The 18,773-nt window shown below is 42.5% G+C and overlaps 1 protein-coding gene across 1 annotated transcript in view; it reads left to right on the top strand.

Annotated features, from left to right (window-relative positions):
- Nucleotides 1-7,479: 7,479 nt before the first annotated feature.
- Nucleotides 7,480-18,773, top strand: part of LOC101163523 (macrophage mannose receptor 1) — a 28,292-nt gene continuing 16,998 nt past the window's right edge. The window contains exons 1-15 of the mRNA XM_011487077.4: nt 7,480-7,641; nt 7,829-8,161; nt 8,257-8,427; nt 8,543-8,698; nt 8,859-8,981; nt 9,621-9,758; nt 10,127-10,306; nt 10,546-10,700; nt 10,993-11,100; nt 11,243-11,358; nt 11,496-11,644; nt 11,721-11,920; nt 17,422-17,531; nt 18,125-18,197; nt 18,286-18,439. Of these exons, the coding sequence (XP_011485379.2) occupies nt 7,578-7,641; nt 7,829-8,161; nt 8,257-8,427; nt 8,543-8,698; nt 8,859-8,981; nt 9,621-9,758; nt 10,127-10,306; nt 10,546-10,700; nt 10,993-11,100; nt 11,243-11,358; nt 11,496-11,644; nt 11,721-11,920; nt 17,422-17,531; nt 18,125-18,197; nt 18,286-18,439 (2,230 nt within the window). The 5' untranslated portion in view covers nt 7,480-7,577. The remainder of the gene's footprint in view (nt 7,642-7,828; nt 8,162-8,256; nt 8,428-8,542; nt 8,699-8,858; nt 8,982-9,620; nt 9,759-10,126; nt 10,307-10,545; nt 10,701-10,992; nt 11,101-11,242; nt 11,359-11,495; nt 11,645-11,720; nt 11,921-17,421; nt 17,532-18,124; nt 18,198-18,285; nt 18,440-18,773) is intronic.

Raw genomic sequence — 18,773 nt, 5'->3', positions numbered from 1 at the left:
CCTATGTTCGCTGGGGGTCCTGGAGAAGATGAGAATATCATCCAGGTACACAAACACGAAATGATGGATGTAATCTCGTAGCACATCATTAATCATGCCCTGAAAAACAGCTGGAGCGTTGGACAAACCAAAAGGCATCACCAAATACTCATAGTGTCCAAGATGTGTGTTGAAGGCGGTCTTCCACTCGTCACCCTCCCTCATACGCACCAAGTGGTACGCATTCCTTAAGTCCAATTTAGTGAAGATCCGGGCCTCCTGTAAAGACTCAAATGCAGTGTTCATGAGTGGAAGAGGATAACGGTTCTTAATAGTGATGGCGTTTAACCCACGAAAATCAATGCATGGCCGTAAAGAACCGTCCTTCTTCCCTACAAAGAAAAACCCAGCTCCCACAGGGGACGAAGAGGGTCTGATAAGGCCCGCCCGAAGAGAGTCAGTCACATACTGCTCCATGGCCTCCCTCTCAGGCTTAGACAGACTGTAAAGATGAGTCCTGGGGAGAGTAGCACCGGGCTGCAGCTCTATTGAGCAGTCATAAGGCCTGTGAGGAGGTAATGAGAGAGCCCGGGATTTCGAAAACACCTCCCCCAGATCGTGGTATTCAGAGGGCACCTTGGAGAGGTCGGGTGAGGACGGCTGTCCTACTGGGTCAGCGGAATCAGCCCCTGGATGCCGAGCTGAGCGTAAACAGACCTCGTGACAGTGATTACTCCAACTGTTTATACGGTTGTTAGGCCAGTCAATGACTGGATTATGGGCCAGGAGCCAAGGAAACCCCAGAACCACCGGATTAAGTGGTGAGTTAAACAGAAAAAAACGAGTATGTTCGTGATGGTTCCCAGACAGTATGAGGTGGACTGGCTCAGTAATCTGGTCAACAGTGGCGACAGCCTTTCCATTAAGGGAAATAACCTGCCAAGAACGGGGAAGTAACTCGGTCCTTAGTCCGACCCGTTTGGCTAGCTCGGCATCCATGAGGTTCTGTTCAGCCCCTGAGTCCAATAAGGCCTGAACAGGAAACCCCCCACCCCTAGACATGACATGACCCTCCAGAAAACAGGAGGTGGATTTTGAACAGGTGGGCGCATGCCCTCCGTTCGTCAGTGTGCCCACTCTTAATGACGAACGGAGACATTTGGGCAGTGCTTACAGAAATGTCCCCGCTGACCACAGTAAAGACACTCACCCGCCGCTATCCGTCGTCTGCGCTCAGAGGGGGATAAACGGCCACGACCCAGCTGCATGGGTTCCTCCAACGGAGCTACAGGAGAGTCTGTGGAAGCAACCGAAGAAGGATGAGAGGAGGGCGGGTCGTAGTCGTCAGTGCGTCCCCGGGAAAAGGAAGCGTTCGACCGGCGCCCCCGTCGGCGATCCTGCAGTCGATTGTCGATCCTGATGACTAGCGCGATGAGAGGCTCCAGAGACGACGGCAACTCCAATGGAGCTAGGTTGTCTTTCAGCACCTCGGACAGTCCCTCCAGGAAAGCGTCTACGAGCGCGGCGGGATTCCATCCGCTCTCAGCAGCGAGAGTCCGGAACTCAATAGCGTAGTCCGTCACCCGACGATTTCCCTGCGTCAACCGCATCAGCGCCCGGGCTGCCTCTCGACCGGGTTTCGTGTGCTGAAAAACTTGGGTGAAGGCATCGAGAAAAAAAGAAAGAGAAGCGCAGGTTGCTCCCCCACGTTGCCACTCCGCGGTGGCCCACGCTCCGGCTCTGCCGGTGAGGTGAGAAATAATAAACGCCACCTTGGCACGATCCGAGGGAAAACTGGCAGCATGCAGCTCGAAATGGAGTTCACACTGTGTGACAAACGCCCGGCAGTCCCCAGAGTCACCAGAAAACCTCTCCGGTCGGGCCAGCTGAACCGCTGGGGCGGAAGGCGTCTGGACCGGAACCATCGGTGTGGATGCGGCAGAGGAGGGATGGAGCGGCTGAGGTGTCAGCGGCTGCTGAACCTGTCTTGCCAGGGTGTCGATGCGATCGCAGATCGCAGTCAGCTGTTTCTCCTGGCGATCGGCCATCTCCAGCATACCTCGGCGGAGGCAGTTCAGCTGTTCCTCCTGGTGGCGATGACCCACTCCTGGCTGCTGGCGTTTGCTCGAGAAGCTTCTGCGTCTGCTGCGTCCATGTTGACTGGATCGTAATGTCAGGGAACGAAGGCGTGGACACAAGATGCAGGACGACAGAAGTTGAGAACACAAGGATTTTAATCCTAAGGAAGGCACTGAGACTCGTAAACTAGTGATAATCATAAGAGAACGATCCAGTGATAAGTGAGGAGGAACACAAGGTATATATACACACAACAGTGATTGACAACAGGTGAGTAAACAGGTGCTGGCGATGAAGACGTCAAGTCCACAGAAACACAACAGAACACCGAACCGGAACCTAACAAATAAAAGCCTCAACCCGGAAGTGAAGGTGAACCTAACCGCCCTGGCCCCCGGTACCCGACAAGTTGAACATCCTCTGAGACATACGCCACGTCGTTTAACTACACTGAGCAAACTTTTTCTTTCTTTCTTCTCTCTTGTATTGCACGCCGGCTCCCCATTTATTGAGGCCCCGGGCCAGTATCTTAGCTGTTCCTTTGCTTTTCTGGACTGAGAGGTCTGAGGTCTTTCCAGGTATCTGTTGTATCCACTCCTCCAGCTTGGGGGTTACTGCCCCGAGTGCTCCAATTACCACAGGCACCACTGTCACCTTCACTTTCCAGGCTTTCTCCAGTTCTTCTCTGAGTCCCTGCTATTTCTCCAGTTTCTCATGTTCCTTCTTCCTGATGTTCCCATCGCTTGGCACTGCCACATCCATCACAACGGCTCTCCTCTGTTCTTTATCCACCACTACAATGTCTGGTTGGTTCTCCATTACCATCCCATCAGTCCGGATCTGGAAGTCACACAGGATCTTTGCCCTCTCATTCTCAACCACCTTCTGAGGTGTTTCCCATTTTACTTGCGGCTAGCATACAGTCTCAGGGTGCTGGATTTTGGATGGAACCCTCCATGCATGGTGAAGAGCTTTTGTGTCTTAACATCCGTAGTCTGTACCTCCTCCATCTTATTATTTTTGCAGGGTATCTGATAACTGGCAGTTTTTGTGGCCCAGGCCTTGTTCTTGCCATTGAGCTGGCATTTCAGGACTTGCCTTACCCATTGAAGGTATTTAGCAGTTGCAGCTTTCCTTGTTGCCTGCTCCAGGTTGCCATTTGCCTGCGGAATTCCAAGGTACTTGTAACTGTCCTTAATGTTGGCTTTTGTCAGGGCAAGATCTTGGGGACCAACCAATAAAAAAACAAGAGATGCTGACTAAGGAGCTGTATCTTGCCTTTTATGGAGAGATTACATCAGAAGGCGTTGAAGGTAAACCAGCAGACGGTGAGCGGTGAAAGGCAAAACCTCCACAGTCTGTACGTGAGAAGCGGGGGAAATCCCAACCTTAATTGAGGAAGTCTGTAGTGGTTGTGCTTGTCGCGACAGGGTCTGTGAAGAAGACTTGAGTCAGGTCTTTGCAGCGGCATGAAGGAGAACATGGAGCGTGAGCATCGGCAGATGAGCATGCCGTCAGCTTGAGATCCTCAAGTATGAACACATGGAGGTCAGAAGTCAAATAGTTTGAAACCATGAAGCATCAACATAGGCTGGTAGTCGGGGTGACTAGCTAGACCTTTCGGCAGCAAGTGAAGCAGAGAGGCAGAGATTTATTGAAAGCTGTGTAGGTGGAGGGAATCAGCGTTGACAAGCATGGCGGAGCAGCAGCTGCCATGACAACTGTTGTCCCTTCTGGGAGTGAGACCCCTCCTGTGTGGACTATCTTGCCCCTCTTTGTCACCATCCGGTTGCATTTCTCGAGCCCGAATGACATCCCAATGTCAGTAATGTAGATCCTGGTGGTGTGGATCAGGGAGTCAATGTCACGCTCGCTCTTAGCATATAGCTTGATGTCATTAATGTAGAGGAGGTGACTGATGGTGGCCTTGATGTTTTGACCTCCCATCCTAACACATAGTACACTTTGGCAGCATGCATGTATTTCCTACCCCATGTGGATTTTCTTAAATGCTGTTTTGCAGAAATGTAAACTGTCTTTACTGTTTTTACTTTTCAGATTATGTCTAATAGTGCTGTATACGATGGAGATGTTAATTTCCATGCGGGAACCTCCCAAATGGATAAATAAAGTTGTCTATCTATCTATCTATCTATCTATCTATCTATCTATCTATCTATCTATCTATCTATCTATCTATCTATCTATCTATCTATCTATCTATCTATCTATCTATCTATCTATCTATCTATCTATCTATCTATCTATCTATCTATCTATCTATGTGCACACTGTCACACTGCTCCCTGTCCGCTTTATCCCCCTCCTAACCCACAGTGTATTGACGGACGGATATTTTCTGCTTATCTTAGTGTCAGATTTTCACTCTTGGATGTAACATTTGTCTTTCCAGCAGATCTAGCATAAATGTTATGAAGCTTAAAATCATAAATAAATTAGCAGCTTGGCACTTGTATCCCCTTACTTTCTCCCCCTCTCTCTTTTTTTATTTTCTTCTACCCCCTTTCACATTTTTCCCTCTCTCTTCCCTCTGTAAAAAAGAAGAAAATATATATTTAAAACATAAAATTTAATAAAGTAACAATAATAAAAAAAAACAAAGACAAAAAGGGGTTTATACAAATATACACCCTGGCTATCAGAAGTTACATAACACCTTGCTGTATAAGTACAACCTGTCCAACACAAAAGGCCTTCAGCTCTCATCTGTTTGCTCAGTTGCTAGACAGAACAAGTTAAAAAAAGAAAAGTATGCTAGCTCGCACACCAAAAAAGTGTGGGCACCCTGCAATACATTAGCTGTACTAGAACTTTTGCCAACTTTTTCCTGTTGAGTCTTCAAAGAGGTTTTACCATTTTAATGGGACTTTCACCAGACTGTTTTATACTGATATTTTTGTAGAGCTTATGCTCATCTGTTGGGTTTTTTGTTTTTTTTTAGAAAGTTACTATTCGCACATAATTCTTTGCATATTTCCAGCCAGTGCTGAACTTTTTTCTTGGATGCACAGTACCGGAGGAAGGTTAAGGTTATGGTCGTTGTTATGTTATTTCATGCGACCAACAGCAACATAGAATGGATTTAAAATACATGCATGGTCCAACACAAAAGATTTTCAAATATGATTAAAATGAACAAAGTTTGGCCTGGATTACAAAAGGGGTTTATTCAGACATACCTCTGGTTTGGCAGAAGATTCATAACCCCTGTTGTTAAAATGAAATATGTCCAACACAAGAGGCCTTCAGCTCTCATCTGTTTGCCCAGCTGTTGGACAGGATAAGTCAAAGAAAAAAAAAACATGCATGCAATGCAGCAGTGGGCATTTAGGCTGCATGTATTACATGTGGCCAACATGCATTTCCATCAGATTTTGTGCTTGGTCGCATGGAAGTACGTGCAAATGACAACCAGCCTTTTTTTAATTATTTTTTTTTAAGAGGGGGGTATTGTTTTCTGGTACAAGAGAGATGTTTATTAAAATTGCTGTAATATTATTTATTTGCTTGGATTTTCTTCTTTATCTGTACCAACCCTGTTGAAGCACTAAGTCCAGGACACATGAGTGTTGTAGCTATTGAGTTCTGGGCCTGCTGGTGTTGGAAGAGATACGGCCTGGTGACAGCCAAATAGTTCTCACACCGGAAATCAGCCACATTTCGCAGAAAGGACCAGGACATAACTGAAGAAATTAAAATTCTTTTTAAGGAAGTTGAAACAAAACTGTCAGCATTTAGGAAGTTTCACTGTTGTGAGAAATTACTCAAGAATTCTGCAAATACATTAATTTAACTTCAAGAATTTAGTGGGTCTTGTTTCCTCAGAATGAGGAACAAACGTAAAAAATTTATTAAAGTTTGTCTTTTCAGTAGGTTAATATTTCTCCAGACATCAGGACATGGACTTGGTTAAACTTAACCCTTCAACAAACCCAAGACAAAAACAATGAAAATACGTTTTTCTATTGCTCAATGCTTTGAGTCAGTAATGCAATTATAAAATTATGTTTTTAAGATGAGCTCTACTATTTAGTTTAAGTGGTTAAGTGTCCTAGGAAAAGATTCAGAACCTATATGGAGTTTATTTATTTCAGTAAAAATGCTAACAAAGTCCCTCTGCTTAAGAAGGCAGATGTGTAAACCCGCCTGAAGTTTGAACATCTTCATGATTTTGAGAGATTGGAACAAGGTGCTGAGGTCAGATCAGACCAACATGGAGCTCTTTGGCATCAACTTAACCCGTCATGTAGGAGGAAGAGAAATGCTGCCTATGACCCCAAGAGCACCATCCCCACTGTCAAGCATGGAGGTAGAAACATTATGGTTTGGGGTTGTTGCACAAGGCTCCATCACTGTGTGGATGGGAGGATGGATGGAGCCATGTACCATCAAATCCTGAGTGAGACCCTCCTTTCCTCCACCAGGAGGCTTGAATGGATGGTAAATTGGTCTTTCAACATGATAACCTAAAGCCAAGACAACCAAGTAATGGCTGAAGATGAAGCAGACTAAGGTCATGGAGTGACCCAGCAAATCTCTGGACCTCAATCCTATAGAAAACACATAGAGAGAGCCGAAGGTCAGCGTTGCTAAGCAACAGCCACCAAATCTGATTGATTTAAAAGTATTTTTTAAAGAAGAAAGAACCATAATTCCTCCTGATATGTGCAGAAACCTGATCATCAACTGACAAAAATATTTGACCTCTATGCTGATACTAAGGATTTGGCCACAAAGTACTAAGTCTTTCGGGCAAGAAGGTTCAAATTCATATACCCTTCAATGAAATGCAAATGAATTTGTATAATTTTTTTCAGTGGATTTCTTTATTTCTTAAGTGTGATTTTCTATTTCTACTGTTCAAATGGACCTACCATCAAGATAGACTGTCAATTCCCTTGTTAGCAGCCAAAACTACAAAATCATCATTTATTTCAGCAGTAAATCAAGAAAAAAACTGTAACTAAATTATTTTGGCTTTCTTTCATAATTCTGTTGTAAAAAAATAGCAATACATTCCACAATATCTGATATACCAACAGAGGACACGAGCGTTGTTTTATAATTCAACAATCACAGCCACGTTTCATCTTCCGTCTGTGGAGATGAAACTTCTATTTAGTGAAAAACTTTATAAAGGCTTTTCGTGAAAGTAAAATCCCCTCTGGACAGCTTTGAGAAAAGAAGTTAAATTCTGCAAATGAATTCTGGGATTTTTGTGAAAATACAAACATTTCCCAACTATAGAGTGGGGGGGGCATGTGTCATAAGCAGAACCAGCTGAACATGCAAGTTATGAGTTCCACAATTCCCTGTTTATACGAGGTAAGAGGCATAAGACATGACGTCCCACCATCATCACACTTTGGGTCACATGGTCGGATTGGTGCAGTTAAAGCTTCTGTACCCTTACAGTGATGAACACAGCCCTGGCTGACTCTGGAAGCATCACATGGATCAAGCTCTTGGTTGTGAAAACCTAACAAGGAACTGGAACCATGAGGATCTTCTGCATAACCTTTGTGCTCCTCTTTAAATCACTGCAATGCCTGGCAAAAGATGGTACGTTTTTGGGTTTGTACAGTTTGGGATGATGTTTATTGTTAAATATTTAAATTTACAGGTTTGTCTCAATTTTAAACAAACCAGATCTTTGTTTTCCAGGAGGTATTATTTTCAGTTCATATTTTCAGTTGTACAGAAGAACAAATCTTTGAGGATATTTTGATTTTGAAAACTGTTTCTGCAGATTCTGCATTTCAACTTATCAACAAGGCCACAGCGTTTTTTCTGGAGTTGCGTTGGACAACCAACGATCGGCTTCTGGTTCCTCAAAAGAACAAGTGTGTGGGAGCCCAGGGGCAAAGTGTGGGGGCTGAAGTAAAGCTTTATGACTGTGATGAAGACAGTGAGCTTCAAAAGTGGGAGTGCAGGAACCAAACGCTGCTTGGTCTGAAGGGCAAAGAGCTCTTCATTGAGATTAGGACGGACCACAGCGCCGTTCTCGCGAAAACAACCGGACCCAACAGTCACTTCACCATTTCAGGGACTTTTGATGGAGCTTGTGCAAGAACATACAGAGGTGGAAAACAAAGCTGGCTATTTGAAACAAATCATTTTTTATGACTTACGTCTGGAAAAGTGGTCAAACTAACCATGAAGGTGTTTCTGTTTCAGAAATGTTTACCACTGGAGGAACTGCAGCTGGAAAGCCGTGCATGTTTCCTTTCATGTACGGAAACCAGTGGTACTCAGACTGCACTATGACCGACCACACAGAGCTTTGGTGTGCGGTTGAGACCTATTACTCTTCTGATTCAGACAAATGGGGGGTTTGCCCAACCAACTGTAAGTATTTAAGCACCGTGGTCTTGATGTTCTAGTGACAGTGGTAGAAGAAGAACACACAGACGCTGAGTCACAACACAGTTAATAAGGATAATACTATTTATTTACTTTACAGCGAGACAAAGCTGGATCAAACACCCCAAAACAGGAGCGTATTACCAGCTGAACAGTGATGCTGCTCTGACATGGGCAGAAGCAGAAAGCAGCTGCAAACAGCAGAATGCTACTTTACTGAGTCTCACGGATCCCCACCAGGAGGCTTATGTCACGGGTGAGACGGGCCACATGTCTGCCCTTGAACAAGACTATAATACCGTCTATGATACTTTCATTTGCTTAATGCACAATTATAACTTAAAGCTGTAAAATACTTTAAACCATTATCTTAATTATTATTATCATTTTGGTTAATGAAGACGTTCTATTTGCAGCAATACTGACCTCAGGAAGGATGGAGGAAGGGTACAAGTTCTGGATTGGGCTCACTCTGGATCCAGAACATGGCTGGAAGTGGTCCAGTCAAAATCCTTTCCGTTATCTGAACTGGGACTCAGGTGATTGACACTGGTTTACAGCGATGGGCAAGACAAGGTTACGGATAAACACAGAATATAGACACTTACTGTTCACAAACGTTCCCTGCACCGATAACCAGTCATTCTGGAAAGTACATTGGGTACAAACACTGCTCATTATGTCCATAAAAGAGATATGTTTTTCCAGTCATCTGAAAAATGACTGGAAAAATGTGTAGGAGCAGCGGCTCTACTCTGAGCTTTCTAAGGAGGACCAAGCCCCCCACTATTTTTAAGGGAGTATCCTGCCACCCAGATGGAAGTTCATTTCAGCTGCTTGAATTCAAAACATTGTTTTCTCCGTCATGACCTGGAGCTCATGACCATAGGTGAGGATTACTCAAAGACTGAGCAATAAATTGAGAGTATCACTCTCTGACTCGGTTCCCCTTTCACCACAACCGAACAGCACGGCAGCCACACAACTTCCTCTCTAAGCCACAAATACAACAAGACAATTTCTAAAGGATTAAAGGTGTTTCTTTTCATATTTATAAATCATAAATACTCACTGGAGTAACAAAAAGATGTTTAAAATTTAAGTCATGTGGTTCTATTCGGCCTGTCTTCAGTCAAGGCTAATCCATCTCTGTACTGTTCCTTGCTGTCTTACCCCAGGATATCCACTTTCCAGTCCAGGACATGTCTGTGGGTTTGCAGATGGAACTGCAGACTACAGTTGGAGAAATTCAGTTTGCAGCAAAAGACTGGGTTACATCTGCTGCAGTCATGGAGGTCCAGCTGTTCCAACTAAGGGTAACAAGAAGAAAGTATTTAGTAACGCTTCCGTTTAAAGTACGATACTTGCTGGGTATTTACATGGTACCTACATGGTACCTAAGAGGTACTTAAGTTGTACCATGAGGTACCTACTGGGTATTTACATGGTACTTACGTAAATATTTATGTGACACTTGGGCTGTTCCTACGTGCTACTTAATAGCACCTACTGTCTATTTGTGTGGTACTTATGGTAAGTTAATATGTCTCTTTTGGTGGTTAGTATTTAAAATAAATACCCAGTAAGTACCATACTGTATAAGGAAGTGTTACAAAGTATTGAGCGCATTTCAACTACATTTTCTGATCGCATGCACATCCTGTTATTGGCCCTTCACATTCAGCTCCAGAGGCGGGACTTTGCACAGCACCATGGATTTCCTACAACGGCCGCTGCTACCAGCTTTATCGCTCCCAGAAAACATGGTCAGATGCTCAGTTAACTTGCAGGAAGGAGGAAGGGGATCTAGTGAGCATCCATAATGTAGAGGAACAAAGTTTTATCTTCTCAGAGCTTGGTTATGGTATGCTCCTCACAAATAACACAATCTCAATGACTTATTATTCCTTCATATTTTCAGTATGTACAGGTTTTTTTTCACGAGGCTTGTTTAAATTACTTACTTTCTCAAACATTTATAAACTACAATGAAAGTAAATGTATTTTACTAGTATTCCAAATGCATCAGAAGAACCAGCATTTCAGGCTTTCTAGACAGTAGGAGGGTAGCTGGTTGAACAACATGTTCTCTTTCCTCTGAAGTACCAACGGATGAGCTTTGGATTGGACTGAATGACCGGACCACAGAGGGTCTGTTTGACTGGAGTGACCAATCTGCTGTCAGATTCACCAGCTGGGAGTTTGGGAAACCAGGAGTTCAGGAAAATCAAGAGGACTGTGTTCTAATCAGAGGCCAGGTATGACGTTTCAAGACCATGACAGCAACTGATAAATAATCCTTTTTTATTTCAAAATGGCTCAAATCCAAAGACACATTTAATGCCTTAAATGGTGGCTAGAAGGGAGATTTTTAAAATAAATAACAAATGACCTGGTTTTATGTAAAAAATTGTCAAATAAAGTTACACATGATAGTTAGAGGGAATCTATACTTAAGCTAAACAGTAACCTCAACGGTAAACTGTAGCTTCCTTGCTAAACAACTGAGTCAACACTATCAAAGTATTTTTATTTTTTTCTTTCCTGCAGAAAGGAAACTGGGCTGACAGTGTTTGTGAGGAGAAACATGGCTTCATCTGCATGAAAAAAAGTGAGGCTTCTGGGTCAGAAATATTGCAAGAAGAAGGCTGCCAGACGGTGAGTTCATTCTGTTTGTTTAGTTTGTACTGTCACATACAGTACATGTCACGTGTTTCACGTGTTTGTTTTGTTCATCTTATGGGACAGAAATGCAATAATGTGTACAAACTGGCATAATTTTTGACTCCTGATCATCCAGGGTTGGAAACGATTCGGCTCCTATTGCTACCTTGTTGGAAGTGAGACAAAAACCTTTGATGAAGCCAGAATGATCTGTGATCATTCACAATCCTATTTGGCAGATGTTTCAACAAGGTAAATATTTCTATTAGGATTCTCAGCATTGTGGGAAAACTCTCTCTGCTAAATTTTGTGACTTCTTATTTATTTTTTGACAATGCTGCATACTGACCTCTGAGAAATAAAGTGATTTTTTATTCTGAACATTCCAGTGTGGATAATGCTTTCCTAACCAGCTTGGTGGGCCTCAGACCAGAGAAACACTTCTGGTTGGGGCTTTCAAACCAAAGAGAAATCAATGTTTTTGTGTGGACCAACACAAAGAGGGTCAGATTTACTCACTGGAACGCTGAAATGCCAGGTATGGCGAGTCATTTTTCCAGATCATATGTTGCTTTAGAACCAACATCTAATCATCCTTCTATTGACAAACCAAGGGGACCGACAGGGGTGTGTTGCTATGGCAACTGGGCATCATGCTGGTCTCTGGGATGTTCTGCCTTGTGCCAATAAGGAAAAATACATCTGTAAACAGCTAGCAAAAGGAGCAGTTGTGACCCCCCACCCAACCACAGTTCCAGTCCAGACATGTACAGTTGGCTGGACTAAATTACCATCAGGAAACTTCTGTTTCAAGGTAAAGTGAACCCCTTCAATAAAGTCATTATCCCCTAGGGGTGCAACGATCAATCTACTTAATTAATTAATAGGTTTACAATATTAATTATAATACTAATATTACATTCATTTATAACAGCCTTTTAGCACTTTCAAGGCCACTTTACAAATAAAAGCAGATTAAAGCAGACAGAAATCGGGAAAAGGAGTTAAAGATATTGTGGCGACCTGGGGGTTAGCTCCTAAGACTCATTGGAAGTGGAGAATCTTGTGGAAGTGACCTCCATGCTGTTTGAATGTTTGCGGGTGTGTTCAAATAAGTGAGCTTTGGTGCCAGAAAGGAGTTTATGTAATCTGCCTATCTCTTTGGTTCTCCCTCTCTGAAGCTGGTCAGAGTTGTACTGTGTATGGGGCACAGATAGTTCTCCAATGCAGCCAATTAATCAGCAGCTTGGCTTTTGTTTCCCCGCTACAGTGACGGAATAGCTGTGTCATTACAATATGGTCTCCTGAACAGATGTATTTAGAGTTCGGATTTGCAGAGGGACAGGAGTCACAGTTTCTTAAATCCGGTGGAAAATAGTTCTAGAGTTTGGGGGTGGAGCAGGTGAAGGTCCAAGCCCCCATGGTGGGGTAAGGGAACAATCAGGTGAAGACCTCAGGGAGCAGAACAATTGATTCGACTGGAAGCCAGTAAAGCTGCTGTAGAATTGGGGTGAGGGGGTGTTGAAGGGGAGTTCTGGTGATGATCTGGACCAGTTAGGGTTTATGAATGGATTTGTTGGGGAGACTAAAAAGAAGGGAATTGCAGTAATTGATGCGGCTGGTGACAAGGCTGTGGACCAAAATGGAAGCAGCGTGTGGGGTATCAGAAGGTTGGAGATGGTTAATGTTAGGAAGGTGGAAGAATGATGTGCAGGAGATATGTTTGATGTGGGATTAGAAGAATAGAGAGCTGTCTAGGACAACGCCTAAACCCTTTACTTGGGAGGAGAAGGTAACCGAAGAGTTATCAAGAGGAACGGTAAGAGTGTTGAGTTTGGAGAGGGTTGATCTAGTGTCAATGAGGAGAGTTAGGTTTGCTGTTGGGTTGCAGGGAGTTAAATAAAAATCAGGATCTGAGTTCCGAGAGACAGGCTGTCGGGGGGGCAGGAGTGAAAGTGGAGTTGGTGTGAGTTGCCAGGTAGAGTTGGGTGTCGTCGGCATAGCAAATTTATTGATTTATGTTTATTTAAAGGGTACGGAGCCCGTGTCCTGACATTAAGATATTAAAATATATCTTGTTCCCACAGATTAATATCTTGTTCCCACAGATTATTATCTCATTCGCACGAAATACTATTCCGTTCCCACAAGATAATAAATCTGTTGAATAAATCTGTTCTGTAAACATCCTCCGTGTCTTCAATGCAATGTAATGAGACACACACAGACAGAAATGTGAAGGTATCTGCTGTAAATCTATGACGTAAATTAATAACAGGATAAATGATCAGCTAGTTAGTTAGCATGTAGCCTAATAGCCTTCGAATGTAAAGCGACTGACTGCTAAAGTAAATAAAATACAAGTCCTGAACATTATTCTTCCTATTCGACCCTAAACTACAATATCAGCTGTGTGACAACAGACCAGCCAGTTGCCCAAATGCCGGCATACATCAAAGAGCTCTGCGGCGGAGCTAGTAGTAGCCTAGCAGGAGCTATCGTATGACAAAGCAGCCTAGTTATCATAAATCTTTTTATATTTTTCTTATATTCATTGAGACAGTAATAAAGTGATCATTTTTTGTTTTTATGTTCCTTTTTTGAACGAATGTGGGTCACAGAGACACGGAAGTTACCGCTGAAAGCGGCTTTTAGCAGCGTAAAGAGAGCATATCCGCGTGAATGACTTATGACGTGAATAATTATTGCGTTCGAACGGATTAATTATTGCGTTCGAACGGATTAATTATTGCGTTTGAACAAAATAATTATTGCGTTCGCAAGAGTTAATCATTTCGAGGGAACGGAATAGTATTTTGAGGGAACGGAATAGTATCTTGTGGGAACGGAATAGTATTTCGTGCGAACGAGATAAGCTGTGGGAACAAGATATTAATCTGTGAGAACAAGATATATTTTAATATCTTAATGTCAGGACAAGGGCTCCGTAAAAAGGGACAAATTAAATGAAGCATAGATCATTACATTGAAACAATCGGATACCTGTATCCCAGTGTTTATAGCCTTGGCTAATTTACAACACCCGTCCCTAGAGGAGCTCTTACAGAGATCGTAAATAAACAGTAAAAGAATACAAATGGTAAAAAAGAAGTATACAATGCACTTAACTGTCCTTATTTACATGATTCACATACACACATAGGATATTTTTCACAACATTGTTGCACTGCCGTTGTTCAATGAGCCAAGATTTATTTCTGTTTTTACAGGTGGAGAGTTTCGTTAAAGATTTTATATTGACAGACTGCGAGTTTGACTGCGAGATTACAAAACATAAATAAATCCGTCAGGAGTTGAGTAGTTGAGTTGTGAAAAGTCATTAAGCAGTTGCCAGGTTTCTGTTAGGGTTGGGGTTAAGGGTTCTGCTGTTAGAGTGGTTGAGCTGGAAGTTCCTGCACGATCCACCGTGTTGATATCTCCGACTAGGGAAAAAACAATGTCTGCGTAGAGCAGCAGTGCTGTCAGGCTATATTGAGCAGCTGGGGGCAAAGGTGAAACACTTCAGAAGGGGAATAATACTGGTGAAGACCCGCCACCAGCCATTGGCTTGGAAACAAAAGAGTACAGACTACTGTACACCAAATGAAAAACTTGGTGTTTAGCATGGTGAGCAATGCTTAGGAAGCCACAGTACCATTTTAAAACGTCTCAAACTGAAATAAATCAATATTGACTCCCATTTATATAAATAAATATTATTGACACGGGTAAATACTATTTGGATTGAGACACGGTCCATTTATTTTACTCAAACATAAAGGGCGACCAAGGGCATCAGCGGACAACACACATGTGATGCCGCAAAAACTGATCAGTCCATCATTCCAGTCCAATGTGTGGAAAGACTTTGAATAAAGTCATGTGACCATCCAGTGTCTAGAATGTTCTAATTATGTTCCCTTTGGATTCTTTGGATGTGGAAAAACCACAGTGGGCTGAACTTTAGGAAACTAACGTGAATGGTTTTGACATTCATTCTAGTTTACTTTTTTGTTTGGACACATACAGTGGTGGACAAAATAGTTGCTACCCCTCAGTTAAAGAAAGAAAGTCCACAATGCTCACTGAAATAACTTGAAATGTTCAAAAGTAACAATAAATTAAAATTTATTGAAAATTAAATAATCAAAATCAGCCATTACTTTTGAGTTGTTGATGAACAGAATTACTTAAAAAAACAAACTAATGAAATAGGGCTGGACAAAAATGATGGGACCTCCATAAAAGACTGAGAACTAATTGTCCAGGGGGTCATGATGAACTCAGGTATTTCCTTTAATTGACATCACAGCTGTTTTCAAACCCAGAATCAGTCAGTCTGCCTATTTAAAGGGAGACAAATAGTCACGTTGCTGTTTGGTGAAAAGGTGTGAACCACACTGAACATGGACAACAGAAAGCCAAGGAGAGAATTGTCCCAGGACATTAGAAACACAATGATAGACAAACATGGTCAAGGTAAAGGCTATAAAACCATCTCTAAGCAGCTTGAAGTTCCTGTGACCACAGTGGCACATATTATTCAGACGTTTAAGACCCACGGGACAGTAGCCAACCTACCTGGATGATGGAAGAGGAACATTGATGACATATTGAGGAGACGGATAGTTGGAACTGTAGAGCCCAGAACAACCTCCAAAGACATTAAATGTGAACTCCTAGATCAAGGTACATCAGTGTCAGATCGTGGACTTCATGGGAGACGACCAAGGAGGACACCACTGTTGAAAGGAAATCACAAAAAAGCCAGACTGGAATTTGCAAAAATGCATGTTGACAAGCCACAAAGCTTCTGGGAAAATGTCCTTTGGACAGATGAGACCAAACTGGAGCTTTTTGGTAAGGCACATCAGCTCTATGTTGGTAGACTCAAAAATGAAGCATCCAACCAAAAGAACACTGTCCCTACTGTGAAACATGGAGGAGGCTCAGTTCTGTTTTGGGGCTGCTTTGATGCATCTGCCACAGGGTGTCTCGAAGTTGTGAAGGTCAAATGAAATCTCCAGATTATCAAGGCATTCTGGGTAAAAAATGTGCTGCCTAGTGTCAGAAAAAGCTTGGCCTCAGTCTCAAGTCATGGGTCTTCCAACAGGACAACGATCCAAAACACACAGCCAAAAACCCCAAGAATGGCTCAGAGAAAAGCGTTGGACTATTCTGAAGTGGCCTTTTATGAGCCCAGATATGAATCCCATTGAACATCTATGGAAGGAGCTGAAACATGCCATTTGGAGAAGACACCCGTCAAACCTGAGACAACTGGAGCAGTTTGCTCATGAGGAGGGGGCCAAAATACCTGTGGACAGGTGGAGAAGGCTCATTGACAAATACAGAAACCGTTTCATTGCAGTGATTGCCTCAAAAGGCTGTGGAACAAAATATTAAGTAATGGGTCCCATCATTTTTGTCCAGCCCTATTTCACGAGTTTGTTTTTTTTAAATAATTATGTTAATCAACAACTCAAAAGAAATGGCTGATTTTGATTATTTAATTTTCAATAAATTCTAGTTTATTGTTACTTTTGAACGTTTGAAGTCATTTCAATGTGGACTTTCTTTCTTTAACAGAGGGTTACCAACAATTATGTCCACCACTGTATTTCATTTAAACTTGATGATCTGGAAGAAATCCAAGTATGAGGAAAACTTCACTGTTCAGTAGCAGTTATTTCTCTCTGAGTCTCACTGGTTGAGGTTTGGGATAAATATGCTCTGGATCCATTTTAGGTCAGAGAATCAGATCGTTCAAATGAACCAATATCGACTAGGAATTCTATCGGCAACTGCAAATTATGATATGAATCGAATAGTTTCTAAAATGAATCGCTGCACACCTTGTTCATAGACCTGCTCATAAAACTGCAGATGCAAAAATTATAAAGTGTCTAAAGGTAACTTCCTTCTTTATAGTGGACAGTAAAGATGATCCTGTACACTGCAGTGGGTCAAAAAAGTGTTTAGTAAACTACTAGTTGTCCAAGTTCTCCCACTCAAAAAGATGAGGGAGGCCTTATATTTTTATCATACGTACACTTCAACTATGAGAGACAAAATAAGGGAAGAAAATAATGGATAAATAAAAGATAACAAGCCACAAGTTGTAGCCTAAAGTCTCACAAATCAGCTCGCATTGAAGTTTTGACTTGACACATGGACAGGCGAGGCAGGAATCAAACCTGGAACCTTCCAATTTGATGTTGACCACTCTACCTCAATCCCATGACACACTTGTACATGCAAGACTAATTTATTTGTTGCACACAGATAAAATAAATGTATGTTCTCGTCCTGAAGTTCTTCGGAGACAAGAAAACATGGTATGAGGCCAGAGAGTACTGCACAGCCATCGGAGGAGACCTGCTCAGCTTCCACAGCAAAGACGACCTTGTAGCTGGCCGTGGAAGGTACAGTCTCAACTCATTATGTGGGCGGCCGTGGTGCAGTGGAAGGGCGGTCGACCCCGATCGTAATATTGCAGGTTTGATTCCCGCCTTGCACGCCCATGTGTCGAACTGTCCTTGGGCAAGACACTGAACCCCACCTTGCCTCTGGTGGAAGGTTGGCGCCAATGTTCGCCAGTAGCACCGCCACCAGCAAAATCTGATTGGTTGAAAGAAATGAATCACCAACATTGATTTTGCATTAGGAGGCCTTCACAACTCATAGTAATTACCCGTACCCTGCCTGGCAACAGAGGAAAGCTGAAATGTGATTGGTTAAATGCTCCAATGTGAAAATACGTCGTCTGGAAGCAGCATTAACATCATAAACACAATAAATGGGAATGGACAGACCATTAGGAATGACTTAATGAGTATTCATGGACAAAATATAATCAACACATGATTCAGATATTTTTCATATCTGAAAAATCACATCTCCTTCTCTGATGGCCTAAAAAATATCCCCACCACTGCCAGAATATCAGCTCTGTGTTCATCTAAACAGGCGCAGGTTTCACACTCAGTAGTTTGCTGACAGCTTTGTGGACTTACAGACATAGCCGTGCCTGGATTGGACTCAGTGCCCCCAACTTGGACTTGGGTTACGTGTGGAGTGATGGATCTCCGGTAAATGTCTTGTTTTCTTTGTGCTGTAAATTAAAACCTAAGAGCACAAAATGTATGAATTATTTTTATGATTTTCTGTTTTCAAAAGGTAAACTTCCAGCACTGGAGTAACGGGGAGCCAAACAATAAAAACAATATTGAATCCTGTACTGAGTTTTCTATGTATGGCTGGGACATGGAGGGGTCCTGGAATGATAATCAGTGTGAAAAATACAACAGCTGGTTCTGTCAGATCCCTTTAGGTAAATACTTTCCATTTTCATATATCTCAGTGTTCAAGCAGATAGTTTGAAAACAGCATTCACTTGTTTATCGCGAATAAGCTCCGTTAAAGACCCTCGAAATGTAAAATCTGCAAAGTAGGATTACATGCTTTAAGGCTGTAATACTCCTCAATGCACATTTTCTACATTTTTCTCAGACAGACATGAACATTTTCACACTTTTCTCTCTTGTTTAAAAGCTAGAATTTCAAACCTTCATAGAAAAATAAGTCCGGTATTATAGAAAGAAAACAAAGATTGCTCTCGATAAGAGATTTGACCACATTGGGAGAGCTGCACGTCTGAAGGAGAC

This window comes from Oryzias latipes, chromosome 17, assembly GCF_053564925.1.
Source record: "Oryzias latipes strain Hd-rR chromosome 17, Olatipes_Hd-rR_3.1".
Classification (NCBI taxonomy): domain Eukaryota; kingdom Metazoa; phylum Chordata; class Actinopteri; order Beloniformes; family Adrianichthyidae; genus Oryzias; species Oryzias latipes.
This window is presented reverse-complemented; position numbering and strand designations above follow the sequence as displayed.